Raw genomic sequence first — 18,328 nt, 5'->3', positions numbered from 1 at the left:
TTCTTCTAGCAAAAAGATTAATACAAGAGACCAGAAGTAAAGAATAGATTCCTAGCATTGCATGAACAGCGGGTCACACATGCAATTGAAAACCTTTATGGGAAATGTATATCAAGTCAGTCAATCATTACTTGATGAACACATATCTAACAGAACACTAGGTACATAAACAGAGTGGAAAAACAGTTTGTACGTATGGTTTTAATGCAATGCATTGTCATGTTGACAGGACTAAAGTTCCAAGTGAGTGGTTTTCAGGAATTCCTTCTGCATGAGTGCACGTTTTTAGACCATAAGTCAAGGTCAAATGTTGACCTTGCAAGATGAACCACAAGAACAAAATAGCAAGAACAAGGAAGGAAGTACTGTACTGCATCCAATCAAAAGTTGCATTTTCAATCAAAAGTGCATTGTATTATCTATCAGTTAAGGCTAATAGAGGTGCTACTGCGGATTAGTCCGACAACCCGTTAATCCGACTACGTGGCCGGTTAAGACTCACCCCATGGCTTCCATGTGCGGTTATGGTTAGGGTTTGGGGTAGTAATGGGTCAGACTAATGAGCGGTCGGAACAATGACACGTTACCAATAGAGGTAATTATGTGGACAATTAACTTAAAGAAAAAAAAAACATTGACAAAATAATGAATTCAATTGATTTAATGTCGTTTTTGTTCAACTTGTAGCTCTATGATTCTGGGAGGGTAGTCATTGCTAGTGCTTTTCTTCAGTAACAGGGCTCAGCTGCCTCGCCTGCTCTTTAGTAAACATAAAATACATTTCAACACCAGGATGCCAATTTTATCCAATCAGCAGAGAGAAGTCATACAGGAAGCACAAACAAATTGAGCAGACAAATTTGAAACTGAAACCCTAAAATTGAAGCCGATATGGGTACTCGCCTGATTGGATAAAATTGGCAATCCACCTGAAAATGTCTTTTCTGTTTTATTAGTGAGCTAGAGACAATGAGACCTGTAAAACTAACTGAACAAAGACTAGTCTATAGCCATGATTACCATCAGAATAGATTTAATTTTCAACCCAAAAATATCACGTTACCTTTCATTTAAATACCTCCCCGATATGCATCACAAAAGAAATAGCTTGTAAACTTATTTGGAAAATTGTGCAGCATAATAAGCAACCAATCAACTGCCAAATCAGAGGGAGATGTAATACTTTGCACCAAGACTTCATTCTCCCATTTCATTGCTACGTCTCTTCAGTAAACACCACAATTTCTGGACATGTCATGTCATGCACAAACAAGTAGCCTTACTGACAGAACTATTTCCTTTTTTACATTTTCCTGTGCCAAACTTTTGGCACGCTGATGATGATAACCCAAATTATTTAAATGGGTTAAGTATTATGGTTCATTTAATTTTCTTAATGGAACCCATTAATTCTACTCCTCTCACCATATACTCTTTATTGAAAGGATTGCTGTGGAGATAAATGAAGACCAATCAAAACTATTAAATTAAGCCAATTTTGGAATGATTATAATTTACTCTTTATTTATCTATTGAGATATACTGTAGGCTGGGTTGCTATTTTTGAGGGGCGCTAGCCCCTCCTATACACAGGTTTAATGTTTGTCTTTAGTTCAATGTTTGTTTGTTTGTGTTTGCACCGTTTGTTTTACATCACCATTACATCACCAAATCAACATGAGTTAGACTTTAATATATTAGTGCCCCTCACTTCACACAGGTGTGATTTTTTAAAATATTAAACACTGTTAGTGTTTAACTGCAACTTTTCGGAAGTGACACCATCATGCACCAAAATATACTAGTCTTTAATCTGCCACAGTGTCAGTCTACCATCTTTCACATTAGGAAACCTATCCATTTAGCTCATGAGTGGGGTTGTGATATTAGTGGTGCCTGGTGGTACGCAGCACACAGAACTGGAAAAAGAATGTATAAGAAGCCACTTCCTGCCCACACAAGCAGAAATATGTAAACATTACAATTCAATATAGTAGTGCAGTCATTTACATTTAACTATTTCCATGCCAATGACATTGACAACCTTCTTTTAAAGGGATTGTGACATTAAAAAAAAGGTTTTGGAATTGTTCTTGTTTTTTTTAGGTTTTCTAATCTCAATTGCACCCAAAGAACATGAACTTTTAACATTCAGTAGATTTTCTGTGATCTGGGGTTTTCTGGCTCAAACAGGTGCTCTGATTTGCCGGCAGTAAGTGACATCACTTACTGCAAATCCCATATATGTCAATGGGATTTGCCAGCAGATGTCACTGTTTCACTGTGTTGCCTGTTTTCATTGTAGCTCAAAAGGCCCAAAAACCCCCAAAGAAAACTTCAGACCACAGAAAATCCACTGAATGTTCAAAGTTCAGGTTTTTTGGGTGTAATTGAGGTCATAAAACCTAAAAGGAAAAAGAAAAAGAAATGAAAATGAATGTCATAAAACCTTTAACAGTGATCTTTTTTTTCTCTGTATAAAATGCCACTGTAAAGAATAGGTCCTGTCGGTCTTAAAGTGATGAGATTGTAAGTGAGATGTATGAGGGGAAAATCATTAGTGAACATGGCTGGCACTGCCTTAACAAAAAACATGACATTTCTAGGCCTGATGAGGCAAGAACCATATTCCCATAACCACCACATCTTATGGTTTACAGACTAACTGTCATTGCATGCTCAGTGTAACTTTGTTGAATGCCTGCCTCTCCAGTGCCTTCCCATGACCAGTCTATTGTTCTCTGTGTGGGCTGTAGAACTGAATCACTGCATACTTGCCACTGGTCATCCAGTCTGGGTCTTGGGAGCTTAGCTTCTCACCTTGACCTGGCTGCAGACCAACCTGTAAATTGGCCTTCAGAGTCCTCAGGCTACACAGTGGAGCAGGTCCGAAACCCCTCAGCGCCGTCTCAAAGGCCACTGCATGGTCCCAATCGCGGTCCCCCGTCAGCTTCCTGTAGTTGAGGTCTCCTTTGAACAGTATCAGGTCTGCTCCCTGCAGAGTGGTGTACAGGTCAGGTGCATCGGCTGCCATGTCGCAGAACTCATGGGGCTGTGTCCAGAACGGGTGGTCATGATAGGACCAGACACCCTCCCGTACATAGCTCTGCCACTGGACACCCCTTTTGGACATCCACTTGTGATTGGCTGCCATGGTCTGCCGGATGGTCCACTGGAAATCACTGGCTGTGACATCAGAGACAAACCAGGGGATGGATTTGCCATGAAAGTGGACCTCACGCGCGAGACCGGCGGAGAGTAGGAAGTCTGCTAGGATCAGATCAGTGACCAGCTCGAACCCAGCGTTGTCTAGGATAATGTCTACTCGGCCTGGGGTAGATTTACTGGACTCTCCTGGCCTCTTAGCAGATATAAGTGCCGACCATACCTTGTTGGAATCATCTACCAGGATGAAGGGTTGGAGTTTAGAAAGGGATTCAATGGGACTTGCCTTCTGGGAGTTCTCTTGCCCAGCAGAGATAGACAGGTCACACTTGTTTCCCCACAGAGACACCTGGAAGGAGAAATGGGCTTTACTGTGACGTTCTCTGGTGTACTATTTAGTTGCTTTTGTGCTGATACCTCTGGCAGTATGGCAGTGTACAAGGAACTAAGGAAGGACGCACAGTCAGCCCATGCTCCATATAACAATCTTGAAAATCGAACTATTCAAGGGTAATATAAGACTGTCATAAGAAATGTAATAAATATTATTTTGCTATAAATATAATTTTAGTTCTCCACACTAGTGTCTTTTCCTAAAGGATTAGCACAATATTATGTAGAAATATGTTTAGGGATTAGAACTCTAAATCTATGTTATTGCTGTTCTAGAATCTACATATTGACAGCCAGTTGAAGAAATTGCAGATTGAGGTTTTACATGACCTTTATGAAATATCTAAGGCAATTAGGGTTTTATAGAACATGCTTCTGAACATCAGTTTACAATGTAAGAAATACATATCTAGAACACCAGTTTTACCCTTGCGTGGCCAGACTATAACTATAATATCCGCGCACCGACAGATTCGAGTCTGGCCACACAAGTCTACACCAGTCTGCCACTGAACTATTACATTTGAGGTTTTCACCTGTAACAATTTGTAGAACTGCTCCATCAGCTGTGTCTCTGAGAGTACTTCCAAGTTACTGTAGAGGCCTTGCAGATATGTACACAAACCCATCACCGCCTGCTGAGACTCAAAGAAACCCTGAGTCTTTCCTTCATTGAATGGATCAAAGTCACTAATGGGTGGACTGTAAAGAAAGAAATAGAAAAACAAGTTATGTCTGAACAACATACATTTGAGTAAGTCTGCTCATTCTGGATAAGAGTTAGGATTAATGGTCATTTGAGATAAATTACATACGTGCCTCACAAACACACACATAAGTGTCCAGTCCAGTGTACAGATATAGGCAACAGCATAACGTTTGCATACCTTTATGAATGTGCACAAAGGTCACTATGCTATTAATCAAGAGTATATGATAAGTCTTCTGTTATCAATCAATTGTACTAAAAGCCTGATGAGCTGTTACAAACAGACCCCAAAACTGGACTAGCCAACATCCATGTGCTCCTATGAATAAATAAATTGCCATAGGATATTAGCTCATATTTGTTATGTGTGGGTGTATACTGTATATGTATGCTGCATTTGCATGAGACAATGCACACACCGTGGCACACACAATAATATACGGTTTACTTATAACTATGCACCCACTTTTTTACTTGTAAAACTGATGTGACAATAAAGATGATTCTGAACTTTAATCTAAGTTAAATTTAAATGTAATGTCATTATCATCATCCTCACTTGAGCCAAAGGGCCTCCTGTATTCTGCGGTACATATAGCACTCGACGTAGAGCCATGGAGATTTAAACCAGCTGACAGAGTCTGGTTCCCCTTGCAAAACCTGATGTCTCTGCAAGTAAAGGTTCCATGAGTCTGTGTCTTTCAGACCATCCACCAAGGGCAGGACTGTCTTGTCGGTTTGCAGTTCATTCCTTAGCTTTGACAGCAGACCAATCGTCGCCTTCTCTGACTGGACACCCTCCTGTGGGAAATGTATATGTCAGATTAAATATGGCTTTCGATAAAGTTTATCTTCTGTGGAAGCCAATGGGGTTTAAGTAGCATGGACAGACGGTAACAGGAGGAATGGCCACCTCAATGTGAAATTGGGCACCTCAATGTTAAATTGGCTAATAATGAAGTATTGTATGATTAGAACAACTTCTACAAAATTTGCTATGAAACCCGTAGACTCCTAACCAGTTATTTAAACAACAATAGGGTACACTACATTTCGTTCTGATAATGATGTACCCCATATGTTCAAAACATGTAGGCCTACTGTATTACTGTACTTTACATTAGCTACTTACATTTAAATGTATATTTTTTTACATTTGGGGGGAAATTGCCAAACATCTAGGTGTTCCTTCTTCCTTGGTGCCCAGTGCCCACTCTTCCTGTATCCGCATCATGGGCAACTTAAAATTTGCCAATTATGTGCCAGCATCCAGACTGTGGACCCACGTCACCCTGGGCCACCATAGTCCTTACCTCTCCATACTCTTCAAAAAACTTGTTTTTGTTGCGATGGATGGTGTCGATAACTTTAGTCAAGATGGTCGGCAATCTGTCTCTCACAGTCAAATAAGCAAATGACCTGTGAAGACATCAGAGCCACAATGACAGACCTGAGTATATCAAACTTAAACCGGGCACATCAATATAATCACGATGCTTTCTAATAAATGGCTTGTTAAGAAGGCGTAATGATCAGAAACTGTAATTCTCCGCAGGCCAATTGATTCATAACACTGCTAGCAAGTAAGCTAATGCTACTGCTGCTAGGACACTATAATCACAGTTGTCAGATAAGCCTCCCGGACGGGTACATAGCGTTGTTGCTTGTTAACCGCAATATGATCAATCATATTATATAAAAGCTTTATAAATCCGCTGTCATTACCCAACCACTTTAGCAGACAGGGAAGGAGGAACTGCCTGCACAGCTTGATCAGTCGCCATCATCATTGCACAGGTGGGAAGACTGGGAACCAAAATTCAAGTTAAAACTTTATTAATGTCCTATTCAGAGCAAAAGTTCGCACGCAGTCTGCTAGAATTGCATCAGTTTTCTTATGATATTTTCTAAGATCATATATATTATAAACTATGGCTATCGGCTAAATATAAATTCGCTGCGCATACCGGTATATTTGTTTTTTATTTCTGGTCTTGTTTCCTGTTAACTGTTAGCATTTATCAACCAACACTTCCATCTAGTGGTAAATGTTTAGAATGCAAACTGCAATTACATACTGTGACTGGATCCTCATAATTTGACATGCTGCATTATAGCAATTACTATTATAACCATCATAACCATGTTAGCCTTACAACGATGTTCTATATAACCATGAGTCTTGAAAACTGAAAAATAATGTAAATAATATTAAATTTCCAATTAAAATCCAAGAAACCTGCTTTTAAGTTAGATGCCACATTTGGAGGTAGCGAAGAAGCACAAAAAAGCAAGCACATCCACTCACTGAAAACCAGGTGCCGAGTTTAGAATAATAGAAAAGAAAGATAAGGTCTGCACAATGGATGATGCTCAAAACTTAAAATTTTTATTAAATGGTTCCTTTTTACACCATGGACGTGATGTTTCGATCCTCTCGGCTCTTCATCAGACATTTGGACGTAGCCCCTTGTGTCAGCATCCTTGGGCATCCTTTGGTGTCGAGGGCAATGGTTGTCATGGCGATGGTAGGCAGTCTTTCAGGAAACTGCATAACGCCAACCCTAAAGGCCCTTGGCGAGAATAGGAGGAGGGGTTGGGTAGAGGGTACATTTGTTGTTGAAAGAATTTTAAGTACATTTCTGTGACTTGGGTGGGTGTGTTCACCACATCTGTACAGCTTTTATTATTCATGCAAACTAAGCACAGCCTTTATTCCCATGAGCTGTTTTCATGCACTTCAATCCAATTCACTTCATTAGTTATAAGGGGGGGAAAACCCTGAACGTTGAACAGTCTATTTTGAGTGAAGTTGCTATGCACAGACTGTGATCTGTGATCCACCCTTCCATGTTTACAGCCCACTCCTCTCTCTCTCATGTTGGGAAAGGAATGGGCATTCTGAGGAGTTCTTTTCTGAACTTCAATTCCCGCTTTTAAAGAACATGACAAATTGATTTGATACACTTACAATTACAAGGGCGGAGAGATAAGCATATTCCTTTAATTCTGATAGTACCCCCCCCCCCCCCCCCACTCCCACCCTTTGCCTCTCAAATCAATTGCTGAGAAAGAGGTCACCATGGGAACCTTGAAGCCCATTGGCAGGATGTGGAGTCCCGTAGTGTCCTTGGGAGCGGTGTCCAGCTGTGTCAATCTCCGGTGTTCTTCTACATCCCCTCCCCCCAGCAAGCCTGGCCGGATCTGTTTTCCTTAACCGAGAGGGCTCAGTTGAAGGGGGGTGGTTGTGAAGTGACTCACCACTCCGGTTTCAAAACAGGCCATGGCCAGAGGGTTTAACATCAAGGGCCATGTTTAAACAGGTGCTTCTGCTCACCACAACCTCTCTAATTACACAATTTGAGTAAAGTAATAGAGCTTATCAAGGCCTGCTTAATTCATTATTTGAACAAATTAAAGGGGATATCGTGTACAAGTTGTTTAGAATAGAACACAGACACCAACAGTGTCGATATACACTTACATCTGACTATGTTTTTGAAAGAAAAAAAGGGCTTGGGTTTAAGAGAATGTATGCAGCCTACTGTATGTTATTGGCATGGAAGCTAAATCTTTATTACCTCTGTAAAAATCAATTTGGTGGAAATCAGTGTTGGGGCAGTCATGTGAAAGTCCAATGTATGTCTCTTTTGGAAGCACTGTTCTGACTATCTGTGTGTGTGTGTGTGTGTGTGTGTGTGTGTGTGTGTGTGTGTGTGTGTGTGTGTGTGTGTGTGTGTGTGTGTGTGTGCACGCGTGCGTAGGGTGTGTGTTACAGTTTTATGGTCTGGTAAAAGATTATATTGATTAAATTGATCTCAAGTGTGAATGAGAGTGAGCCACTAATCAGTGTTTATCTACTCTGCTACTTCCAATAAGCCTCCTACTGTGGGACAATCAGCATTGTAAACATGCTTTTGTTCCACTATCATAATGATCACCTCTCCTACAGTGCCAGTGATCTCAATCACTGTATGCTAACCTCTAAGTCTAGTCTCTTCTAGTCTGTTGTGAAATAATATTGGACAAGTTGTATGTTGTTGTTTGTTAAAGGCTTCAAGACTTTAAAGGGACCCCTTTTCTGTCTCTTCTCTTCCCATTCTCTTGCTCCTACCGTTCAGCAAACATTTTCAGTAAAAGACAGAGTGGGTCTTAAGATTGAGTGGGTGACAATATTATCACACGAAAAGATTTAATTACATACAGGTAGGTTCCACCCTGGAGGCGAATCTTTCCGTTGATAAAATGGCCACCAACGTAATCAAAAAAGTCAACCAAAGAACAAGATTCCTATACAGGATCTCCTCACTGGTCAAAACACCTTAAGGACCCTAACAGGAGCCCTCGTACAAGGTTTCTTCGACTATGCATGCACCTCTTGGTACCACAGCACCTCAAAGGCCCTTAAAACAAGGCTCCAGACTTACCCAAACTTACCCAAAACTCGTCAGGCTACTACTGGGCTTTACCCACCTCACCCCTGCCCACTTTGACAGGCTGGAATGGCTTAGGGTTGACGACAGAGTAAGTACAGCATCTTGCAATGGGTCTGGTCCACAAGATTAGATACACCACCAAGATACCCATGTACCTGTCTAAATACTGCCTTAATGTCAATGAAGTACACACCCACAGACACCAGAGGGAGTTCAACAAACCATGTGCAACCCAGATTTGGCACAAACAAGGGACAAATTTAATTTCGCTCCTATGCCACAAAAATGTGGACGCCCTACCAACTGTCATTAAGATATGTGAATCCCTTGACTCCTTCAGAACCGCTCTCAAAGGGCACCTACGGATCCTTTATGATGATTTCCTGTTTTTGGATATATAGAATATATAGTATGTGTATATTTGTAAGTCTCTAAATGTTATGATGAATTTAAAACATTGGACCTTCTTGTAAACAGGTGAAATGCTTTATGGTGTCGTCCACTCTCAGTTAACAGTTTTTATATTGAGTTGTGCAAGTTCTGCAAACTGTTAATAAATACTTCAATCAATCAATCAAAAGTCTTGTGCTCCCTCAGTCAATGACGTTCTACAGCTTCATACTCTCTTGCCTGTATGCTCTAAACCTGAAATGCAACCATGGAAGACAGGTCTGCCAAAGACGCTGTTTGCACTGGGAAAATATCCACCCTGCAAACAGGTGGATATTGTCCTCTGAACAGTCTAATGACAACATACCGGTGTGCCTCCAGAACGTGTCAGTATCAAAGGTACCTCCTACTCTTCTTGTCATGACAGATAATGGGGCAGTATGTAGGCTACAGACTGCTGTCCCTTCCCACTTAAGGCTCTGTATATTTATTCTTTCTTGCATAATGTTTCCCAAAAAAAAAAACATTGGCAAATGTGTTCTTAGATTTTTTTTGCAGATCAATGACCCCAACTTAAAAACACGCAAAGACGATTTCACATTATATAGGCCTACTTTACGTTCAGTAAAGGGTGATGATTTCACTTTTAGTTTAGATACACCTACTCTTAAATAAAAAAAATTGTGGGGTTTTTTTTAGACTCCTTAGTCTGTTTAATAGGAAAGCCCATTTTATTAACATGATTTTTTTTTGCAAAGCAACTATGAAGAGCCCAGTTACTGGGCCTCATAGGCTACATTGTAGTAGCCATAGAATTGATTGATTGATTGAAATATGTATTAACAGTTTGTAGAATTACAGTACATTTCAAGCACAAACTCAATACAAAGACTGTCCACATTGTTCAATTCATCAAAACATTTAGAGACATACAAATAGACACTTCTATGTAGTTAAAGAACAGAACAGGAATTCTGGGGGGTGGCGGTGGGGGGGGGGGGTGGCTCTTGTTGTTACATACAGTATAATTCTTCTTTTTAGACTACAATGTAGCTACAATGTTAGACCTAGAATGCCTGTGATCATTCTAGGTCTAACATTGTAGCTACATTGTAGTCTAAAAAGAAGCCTTGAAATGTAGTACGAGTCGACTACTAGCTGCAAGTTGTGTATCCAGTCAAAACCTAAACCTATGGCCAGAATGTCTGGAACAACACTCTGAAATGGGATGTAGCATGTGTGTTCTCTTCCTCTATTTCACATCCTGTTATCCTTAGCCGACTCTGCTGCAGTGAGGGGATGTCACACTTATTGAAAGATAGACGTTAAACAGGAGAAAATAAAAGTAATGAACGACAGAAAATTATAAAGTTCCACACAGTTAATTGCAAGTTGCAAAGACTGACAAACATTGAGATATTAATTAATGCCCATAGACTATAGTTTAAAATAAAAATCCACAAAATATATATTGGTAGTATAGCCCATATCTGCTACTGGATTTATTTTTTACACCACCTAAGGTAGGATATTTGTCTTCTAAATCACTTAAAAAAAGATGTATCATTAAAATAATTATAGTTTAATGTGTTTACTTTTGTTGTTCAGAGGCTAATTGGGGGAAAAAACAGCCCATGATACAAGTATTAAGACACATATAATCTTTGTTCCAAAATAGTATTTCATTCATCAATTTTCACATGGAAATATGTGTCCACATGAGGGGCACATGTTTGCTCACGTCGGCAATATAACTGTCTCACTTGTGGGTCTCGCTTCACCAGTTGAGAAACACTGGAGATGCAGCAACCGAAAATGCAAATACAACGACTGTGGGGGCAAGGCAACGTTATTTGTCAATGTGCATGCATGGGTGGGTGGGGGGCAGGGAGAACGACCCCCTTCCTTTAAATCGGTTTACGCTTAACGTGCCATTACCGGGGGACACGGAATGAATTATTCTTCTACTGTGGGAGCCCGTTCACACTGAACGTATGTGACCCGTTGCTTGTCAACTAGATTTCATAGTTGACACTCGCGGCGGTTACGCTCGGGGGGGATTACCAGACGCTCTCCCAACGAATTTTACAACTGCTCTTTTTTGGTGCTTTTTACACAGTCAAGTCATGTGATTGTAACGTAACCCGACCGGAAAACACCGACGGCGACCATCGCCGCCGCCAATGCTGCGTTTGCAAGGAACAGAGAGAGCAGCAGCTGCCTGCGCGCGAGCCCAACGGACAAGTCCCCGGTAACAAACAACAACACGTCAAACTCCACGTAATAAGACCGCGGTGGAACACGGTACGTCTGCTTTTATACTTGTTAACGTTCATTTTACCGCTTGTATGCAACGTTATTTACAAACGGGGGTTCGCCGCCTGTAATTGTCACGCTGAAGTTAAAAGAAACGTATTCGTGACCACCCCATCCCCCTTGTGCGTGCGTGTGTGTGTCGCGCGCGTGTGTGTCCGTTTCGAAGCGATGCAGAGGTCCCGTGGCGCGCTTGTTTTTCTATCTCGGGAGCGGTGTTGATTAACGTGTAGAATCTTTTGCTTATCTTGTACAACTTGCTTTAATGCCGAAAATACGCATGTCATCTGACTGCATGGGTATTTACTACGATCGTTGGGGACATTTTCAGTTTTTAGAAATAAAACGCACTACGGAAGTGTCTCGAGTGTCTGTGTGGGGTACTGACTGTTCCACGTGTCTGTATTAGGGGCGGCGCTTTAATGTTACAAACATGTTACTATGATGAACACATGGCAAGTAACTACTGATTACGATAGCCAATGTAGTAACTGTTATTATCTTTGATCAATCATCGTTTGTTGCCTTACAAGGATGTCCCGGTAGTCCACTAGGTTCATCACACACTTGTGGATCAGAGATTCATTCATTCATTCTAATATCTCATTGGATGATTTCTTAAGAACAGAGATGGAGACATTGCAGTTGTGTTTCTAATCTATTAACCACAATGCATGCAGTCAATTGCGAATCATTTGTTTCTAGTTGAATTATGTTGTCACTACCACTATGATAAAGATTTGATTATACACTACTTTAGAGCAGACATAGGCTGGGTAGGCTACTGAGCAAGATTGTCTTGAGGGGCAGATCAATAATTGAAAGCTAGCATGAGCACTGAAGAGGATTTGTTCAAATTCTTTGGACTATTGTGCAGGCACAAACTGCTACCTTCAAGCTCAATGGGTGACCGTACTCTGTGTGTGTGTGTGTGTGTGTGTGTGTGTGTGTGTGTGTGTGTGTGTGTGTGTGTGTGTGTGTGTCACTGTAGGAGGCCCATGCAGATATACACATTAAGATCAGATAATCTTGTGTAAACTTACGATAATAAAACTATCTTGTTCCATTGTCTTTGCTGGCTATGGGCTTAGAGGGGGAAGAAAGTGTTCTTCTGTCTGAGAAAGGAGATTCACCCAGCCCGCCCCACAGGCTCTTTCCAGTCCCTGGTGGAGGGGGTGGAACTAGTACTGCCTTAGGAATGTGTGTCGACACCCGTAGCCCTGGTCATGTGATGGCCTGGAGCCCTCACAGTCAGTCCTGTGCAGACCTTTGGGTCAACAGCAGTCATCATACACTTCAGCCAGCACCAAAATACACTTTGAGTTAAGACCAGTTTCCATTAGTGTCAATTCACACCAGTTACAACAAAGTGCAAAGTTAAGTGTTATATATATACACACACACACACACACACACACACACACACACACACACACACATTTTTGTTCTGGGGGTTTCTCTTTCTGACATAAGTTGTTTGTTCTCCATAATTGGGTATTAGCCATGTGTGTGTGTGTGTGTCTATGTATTATATAGATGTCACATTAGGCTTCAGCGATAAAGCTTTCTTGGACGCACATCCAAAATCCAGACCTGACAAGTATTCATCATTGTGAACTTCTGTAAAAAATGAGAATGAGCTCTTGTCTGCAAGTTTTCATCAACATATCCCTATAGGGATAGGCATAATAGGGATCCATAGGGATAGGCAACAGGGGCTGTGTGAGATGCATAATTCACAACGACACGGCAGTATGGTTGTGCAAAAACCCGCCCGCCTGCCTCTGATTGGACCTGATTGACCCCCCCTACTAGTAGTAGGGAGGGGATTCGCCCACTAATGCAGCCTCCAATTCTGCCAGCCAACTCACTAGTCTAATCGTTCGACTCTGAATCCACACCTCCCCGGTTCAAATCCTCCCGCCGCCACTATTTTAGCAACAACCGCAGACAATTTTTTGTGTGTGACTACGACGAAAGCGAGGTGACGTCTCTAGAGCTAGAGCCTACTCGGCTCCGTTCGAGTTGCAACCCAATATGGACAGAGTAGCCTAGTAAATTATTACCCCCCCCCCCCCCACTACGGACTCGTAGTAACCTTGCCTCACCAAACTTTCCACCTCAGAGGACAGGTAACCACGGAGCAAAGACGGGTAGGCCAATCAGAGGCAGGCGGGGGCGGGTCTTTGCGCAACAATTTTGCGTGAGATTGGCCTAAAGGAAGTTGTCATGAGGTCAATGAGAATGCCAGTCTCTTTTCCTATGCACTAACTAACCAACTGCTTAATAGGCTAAAGGAAACTGTTACAGGAAACCCCATGACTCTTCTGGTTGTCATTGATTATTTTTTCAAGTTCTGAAGGCTACTTAAAGCAGCAATATTAACCATGTTCCTCTTCCTGAATTCATTTTAGATGAGCAACTTTTAGTCCTCGCTCGCTTTCACTCTAACCACTCAAATCAGCTAAGCGTTAAGTGCCTTTGTTACATAAATTTAAACAACAGAAATTGTCTCCATTTGACACAAATTGACTCTCTACTGTTGTGTTATGGCTCCTACACACTGCACGATATTTGCTCCGATTATGCTGTCGGGAGCTTTTTTTGGCACTCCCTGCGAAACCCCTGATCTGACGCAAGATCAGGCTTTGATCTCAGAGGTTTTTCTCACTGCGTGTGAAAGGCTCTGCGAAAAGATCCAGCGGCGATAAAAGCGCAGAAAGTCTGTCTGCATCGGTAGATAATACCATATATAACCTTTATTCCTTTGGTAAATCCAGGTGTCATACATATTGGTAGCTATATCAGCCTAATATTTCTGTTAAATAGTCCAAACCAACGCATCTCACTTGAATAATGTTGATACATTTTTAGATCATGTGCGCTGTGTGTGCGCCCGCTCACATTATGGTGAGAGCCGCAGAGACCGAGAATTATTTAATGAAAATCAAGATTGCGTCCAAGCTCCTGCCTCACTCTATTTCGCCCTGTGTGTTCGCACACGCGCGCGCAGAGAGAGACGTCCTGGCGGTCCTGTGCATGTATCGCGCAATCCTGCACCTACGAGAGCCGTCAAAATGAAATAAAAAACAAATGTAGCCTATAATAGTACATGTATCAGGTCTGGATTGCATCTTGGTCCTCTTGCATTGTGTGATCCCTAGTCGGCAATCAATCGTTTAGTGTGAAAGCCACAAAGATATGACAGTCGATTTAAAATAAAAGACTCCTGTAGTGTGAAATACTTAACGATCTGATGACTCCCTGACAACTTTAAAACTCCTACAGTCTGTAGGGGCCATTAGGCTGTGCTTCACAAAGTCGTTAGATCACCCCCGTCTGCCTGCCTCTCTGTGGTCACAATAAGCTCTGGTCTCCTTCCAGACAGGAAACTGACTGTTGTGTGTGTGTTTGTGTGTTGTGTAACTTCTATGGGTGTGTATGCCTTTGTGCAGGTTGAAGAATGGAGTTGGCCAACCATGGTCTTATCCTTCTGCAGCAGCTTAACGCTCAGAGGGAGTTTGGCTTCCTGTGCGACTGCACTGTGGCCATAGGAGATGTCTTCTTCAAAGCCCATAAAGCAGTCCTAGCTGCCTTCTCCAACTACTTCAGAATGCTCTTCATCCACCAGGACAGGTATAGAAAATTTGTAAAATGACATATGATGCAACCACAATCTTCGACATATACATGAGAATGGGTGTACATACATACATTATTACACGATCCACAAACTGATATGTTAAGTTAACCCTATGGCAAGTGAGGCCAGTGTGCTCCCATCCCTGAATCCAAATAGCAATAAAAGTTTACATTTAAAATCAGGTACTCAAACCAAGGGAACACAGTGGCAAGCTACAGAGGGGGATCAACACTAGAATCCCCCATAAGTGTCACACTCTTCACTTTTTTGAGTACCCAAGTTTTTATGTATCTTGGGATACTTTAAATGTAAATGTGTTAATTGCCATTTGGATTCCCTTTAACAATCATGTGAACCATGCATGAATTTGAAGATGAAAAGTTATAAGCTGCTGTAAATGGACACATTGTTTCTTTTTCAGTGACTGTGTTCGACTGAAGGCTGCCGACATACAGCCAGATATCTTCAGCTACCTCCTGAACCTGATGTACACAGGCAAACTTGCACCTCAGTTGATAGACCCAGCACGTTTGGAGCAAGGGGTCAAATTCCTGCATGCCTACCCTCTCATACAGGAGGCCAGCCAGTCAGTCTATTCCCACCCCGAGCACAGTCTGAACCTCTCCACATCACTGTACGGCATCCAGATCTCTGACCAGCAGGTAGCGCTGTCACCTAGAGTGCCTGGGCGTCGCCAGCTGACTTCGCCCTTTGACGTGGACCAGCTCGGCTCAGAGGGGAAGTATAGGCCAACGCCAGCAGTCACACCAGCCTACACCAACTCATCTGCGTCCAAGCATGCTTCTTCACCCCCAGAGATGGAGGCTTCAACCAGTCATCATCAGCCAATGACTGAGGAGCTGAGTACAGACTTGCTGACTGGGGAGAGTCCCTCAATCAATGCTATTCTCCACGTCAAACCCAGTATCATGAAGAGGAATGCCTCTTTCAGGAAGCATTACTCCTGTCATCTGTGTAGGAGCCGCTTCAACCAGAGGAGTGTGCTAAGAGAGCACCTCCTCCAACACACCCGGGCCCTGCAGCATACCCTATCTGAGGCCAACAATGTTATGCAGGGGGAGCACACTACAGTAGATGATATGATGAAGGGGAGCAGGAGTGGGTCAGCCATGCTAGTGGAGGTCATCAGTGACAGTGAACAAAATAAACAGTTTGCCAACTTGGACTCACCCCGAGCAGAGGTGACCACTTCCAACTGGGGGCTGAGTGGGTCTCAGTCTCAAGCAGACACCCCTCCCCCATCAGACATCGCCGACATCGACAACCTTGAGAGCGCAGACTTGGACCGGGAGGTGAAGCGGCGGAAGTACGAGTGCTCCACCTGTGGACGTAAGTTTATCCAGAAGAGCCACTGGCGTGAACACATGTACATCCACACAGGCAAGCCTTTCAAATGCAGTGCTTGTGGCAAGAGCTTCTGCCGTGCCAACCAGGCAGCACGCCATGTGTGCCTGAACCAGGGGGCTGATGCCTACACCATGGTGGACCGGCAGAGCATGGAGCTGTGCGCTGCAGGAGATGACAGCAGCCAGATGGATTCACTGTTCCTGGGTTCTGCAAGGCCCTACAAGTGTAACATTTGTGAGACCACTTTCTCTAGTCCTAACGAGGTGATTAAACACCTCTGCTTCAGCCAAGGTGCATTAGCGGGGCTGCAGGGGCAGGTGGCAGCGGGGCTGACCCAGCAGGAAGAGTTTCCCAAAGATGAAGGTTCTGATTTGTCCTCTGCTGGCACAGTACTAACAGCCATAAAGACTGAGGAGATCCTTGTAGAATAGTGCCAAAATTATATTTCTTTTTTTTAGGGTAAATATTATATTTTTTTAAATTATGGTTATTAGATGAGCTAAAGAGGAAGTTAACCTGGGTATGAATGTTGCGCCTGAAATGTATGTGGAAATTTCTTTCGGCCTGGTACAACAGTTATCAGCTGTTAAGTTAAGGTTATGGGAAGCACATCATAAAAGCTTAATAAGGTTATGTTATGTATCATTGAGGGATAGACCGACTTAACCCAAAGAATGAAATACAATTTAGCTTAAGGTTATGTTACAAACCAGTGAGGGAGTGGAAAACACTAGGGTTTATTTTCATCTCATTATTTCCACATGGGTGTTTTGCACTGTATTAGACCGTAACATACTGGTGTCTCTATTCTAAGTTACCATTAACTGTGGTCAAGCTGTGCACGCATGATTGTCAACTCAAAAAGGAAGGGGAAGCTCAAACAGTTCCGGCGGGTGTAGTGTGCTAGAGGTAGATGGTTCTCCAGATTCCAGAGCAAGAGGTGGTGACTGTAGCTGTGGGCTTAGTGCTTGTGTTGGCCAGTCTTCAAACTTTTTTTTTTAGTCCATGATCAAAGTTATTTTTAGCCTTCCATCTATGGGCACAGCACATTTTCAAGCCTATTTGTTCATCCATATAATCACTCCTTTTGAGTTGGTAGCCTCAGCCTATATTATGTAGGACACCGAGTCTTCCATTTGCCAGAGTTGCCAGATTGCTGAGTGAATTAAAATGTTACTCCATGGCCATATTGCCTTATTTTATCAGTGCATCTTGTGAGCAGCCTTTTAGTTCTTTGGCTTTACTTATGCCAGGGGCAAGTATGATGTGATTTAAAACAATTGAATAGTCATCTTTTATTCAGCTGGATACAACAAACAGAACAATCACTTTTATCTGGCAATGTTTTCAGTTGTTTACTATAAGTGCATCAAACTGGTGCCCATACCTTGAAGGGTGCATTCCATCCTGTACAAAATGTAACTGCAACTTTACATCTGATCATTTGCTTGAATCAGTCCCGAAAAGTCCTTAATTTCCATGTCATTTTCAAATTTTATATACAGTGCTATTTACAAAAAAAGTTATATTGCAAATTTGTATATTAGTAGGCTAATATCTTTGTAGACAAGAACTTATAAGGTAGTGCAAATTTATGTGGGATGGATATAACAAATTGGTCTTTCTATGAATCAAAATGGAGGTTAAGATTGATTTTTTTTATCCTTTTTTAGCTATTTTAATATCCTAGTTTACTGCTGTATAATTTATGGGATTATTCGGGCTATTAAATTCTGCCTTACATTCTTAATTTTTTCCCCCCAATAATTTGTGTCCTTGTTGCTGTTAACAGTTTTTTTTTTTTTGCCATTTATTGTGTTAGGTCTTAGTATCACACAATTACAAACATGTCGGAATGCTGTTCTAAAATAAATGCTTTATTCACTCAAATGTGGTGGAATGTTGTGATGC

At 42.0% G+C, this 18,328-nt stretch overlaps 2 protein-coding genes across 4 annotated transcripts; one reads left to right on the top strand and one right to left on the bottom strand.

Annotated features, from left to right (window-relative positions):
• Positions 1-1,766: 1,766 nt before the first annotated feature.
• On the bottom strand, positions 1,767-16,375 carry armt1 (acidic residue methyltransferase 1). Of its 3 annotated transcripts, none has more exons than XM_083790316.1 (7): positions 16,241-16,375; positions 6,679-6,831; positions 5,993-6,073; positions 5,581-5,686; positions 4,827-5,068; positions 4,095-4,260; positions 1,767-3,514 (listed from the first exon to the last, which is right to left on the bottom strand). In XM_083790316.1, the coding sequence occupies exons 2-7, from the start codon at positions 6,819-6,821 to the stop codon at positions 2,732-2,734; spliced, it is 1,521 nt and encodes a 506-aa protein (XP_083646442.1). In that variant the 5' UTR covers positions 6,822-6,831; positions 16,241-16,375; the 3' UTR covers positions 1,767-2,731. The 3 variants fall into 3 exon arrangements, with proteins under 3 accessions (XP_083646442.1, XP_083646441.1, XP_083646443.1); XM_083790315.1 differs by having other exon boundaries at positions 6,679-6,840; positions 16,241-16,369; XM_083790317.1 differs by lacking the exon at positions 16,241-16,375 and having other exon boundaries at positions 6,681-6,794.
• zbtb2b (zinc finger and BTB domain containing 2b) lies at positions 11,020-18,167 on the top strand. Its single transcript, XM_083790314.1, has 3 exons — positions 11,020-11,397; positions 14,862-15,042; positions 15,471-18,167. Exons 2-3 carry the CDS (start codon positions 14,870-14,872, stop codon positions 16,846-16,848), a joined length of 1,551 nt encoding a protein of 516 aa, XP_083646440.1. The 5' UTR covers positions 11,020-11,397; positions 14,862-14,869; the 3' UTR covers positions 16,849-18,167.
• Positions 18,168-18,328: the final 161 nt, after the last annotated feature.

This window comes from Protomyctophum parallelum (assembly GCF_964188405.1).
Source record: "Protomyctophum parallelum genome assembly, chromosome: 19".
Classification (NCBI taxonomy): Eukaryota; Metazoa; Chordata; class Actinopteri; order Myctophiformes; family Myctophidae; genus Protomyctophum; species Protomyctophum parallelum.
Note: the sequence above shows the minus strand (reverse complement) of the source record. Positions and strands in the feature narration are given on the sequence as shown.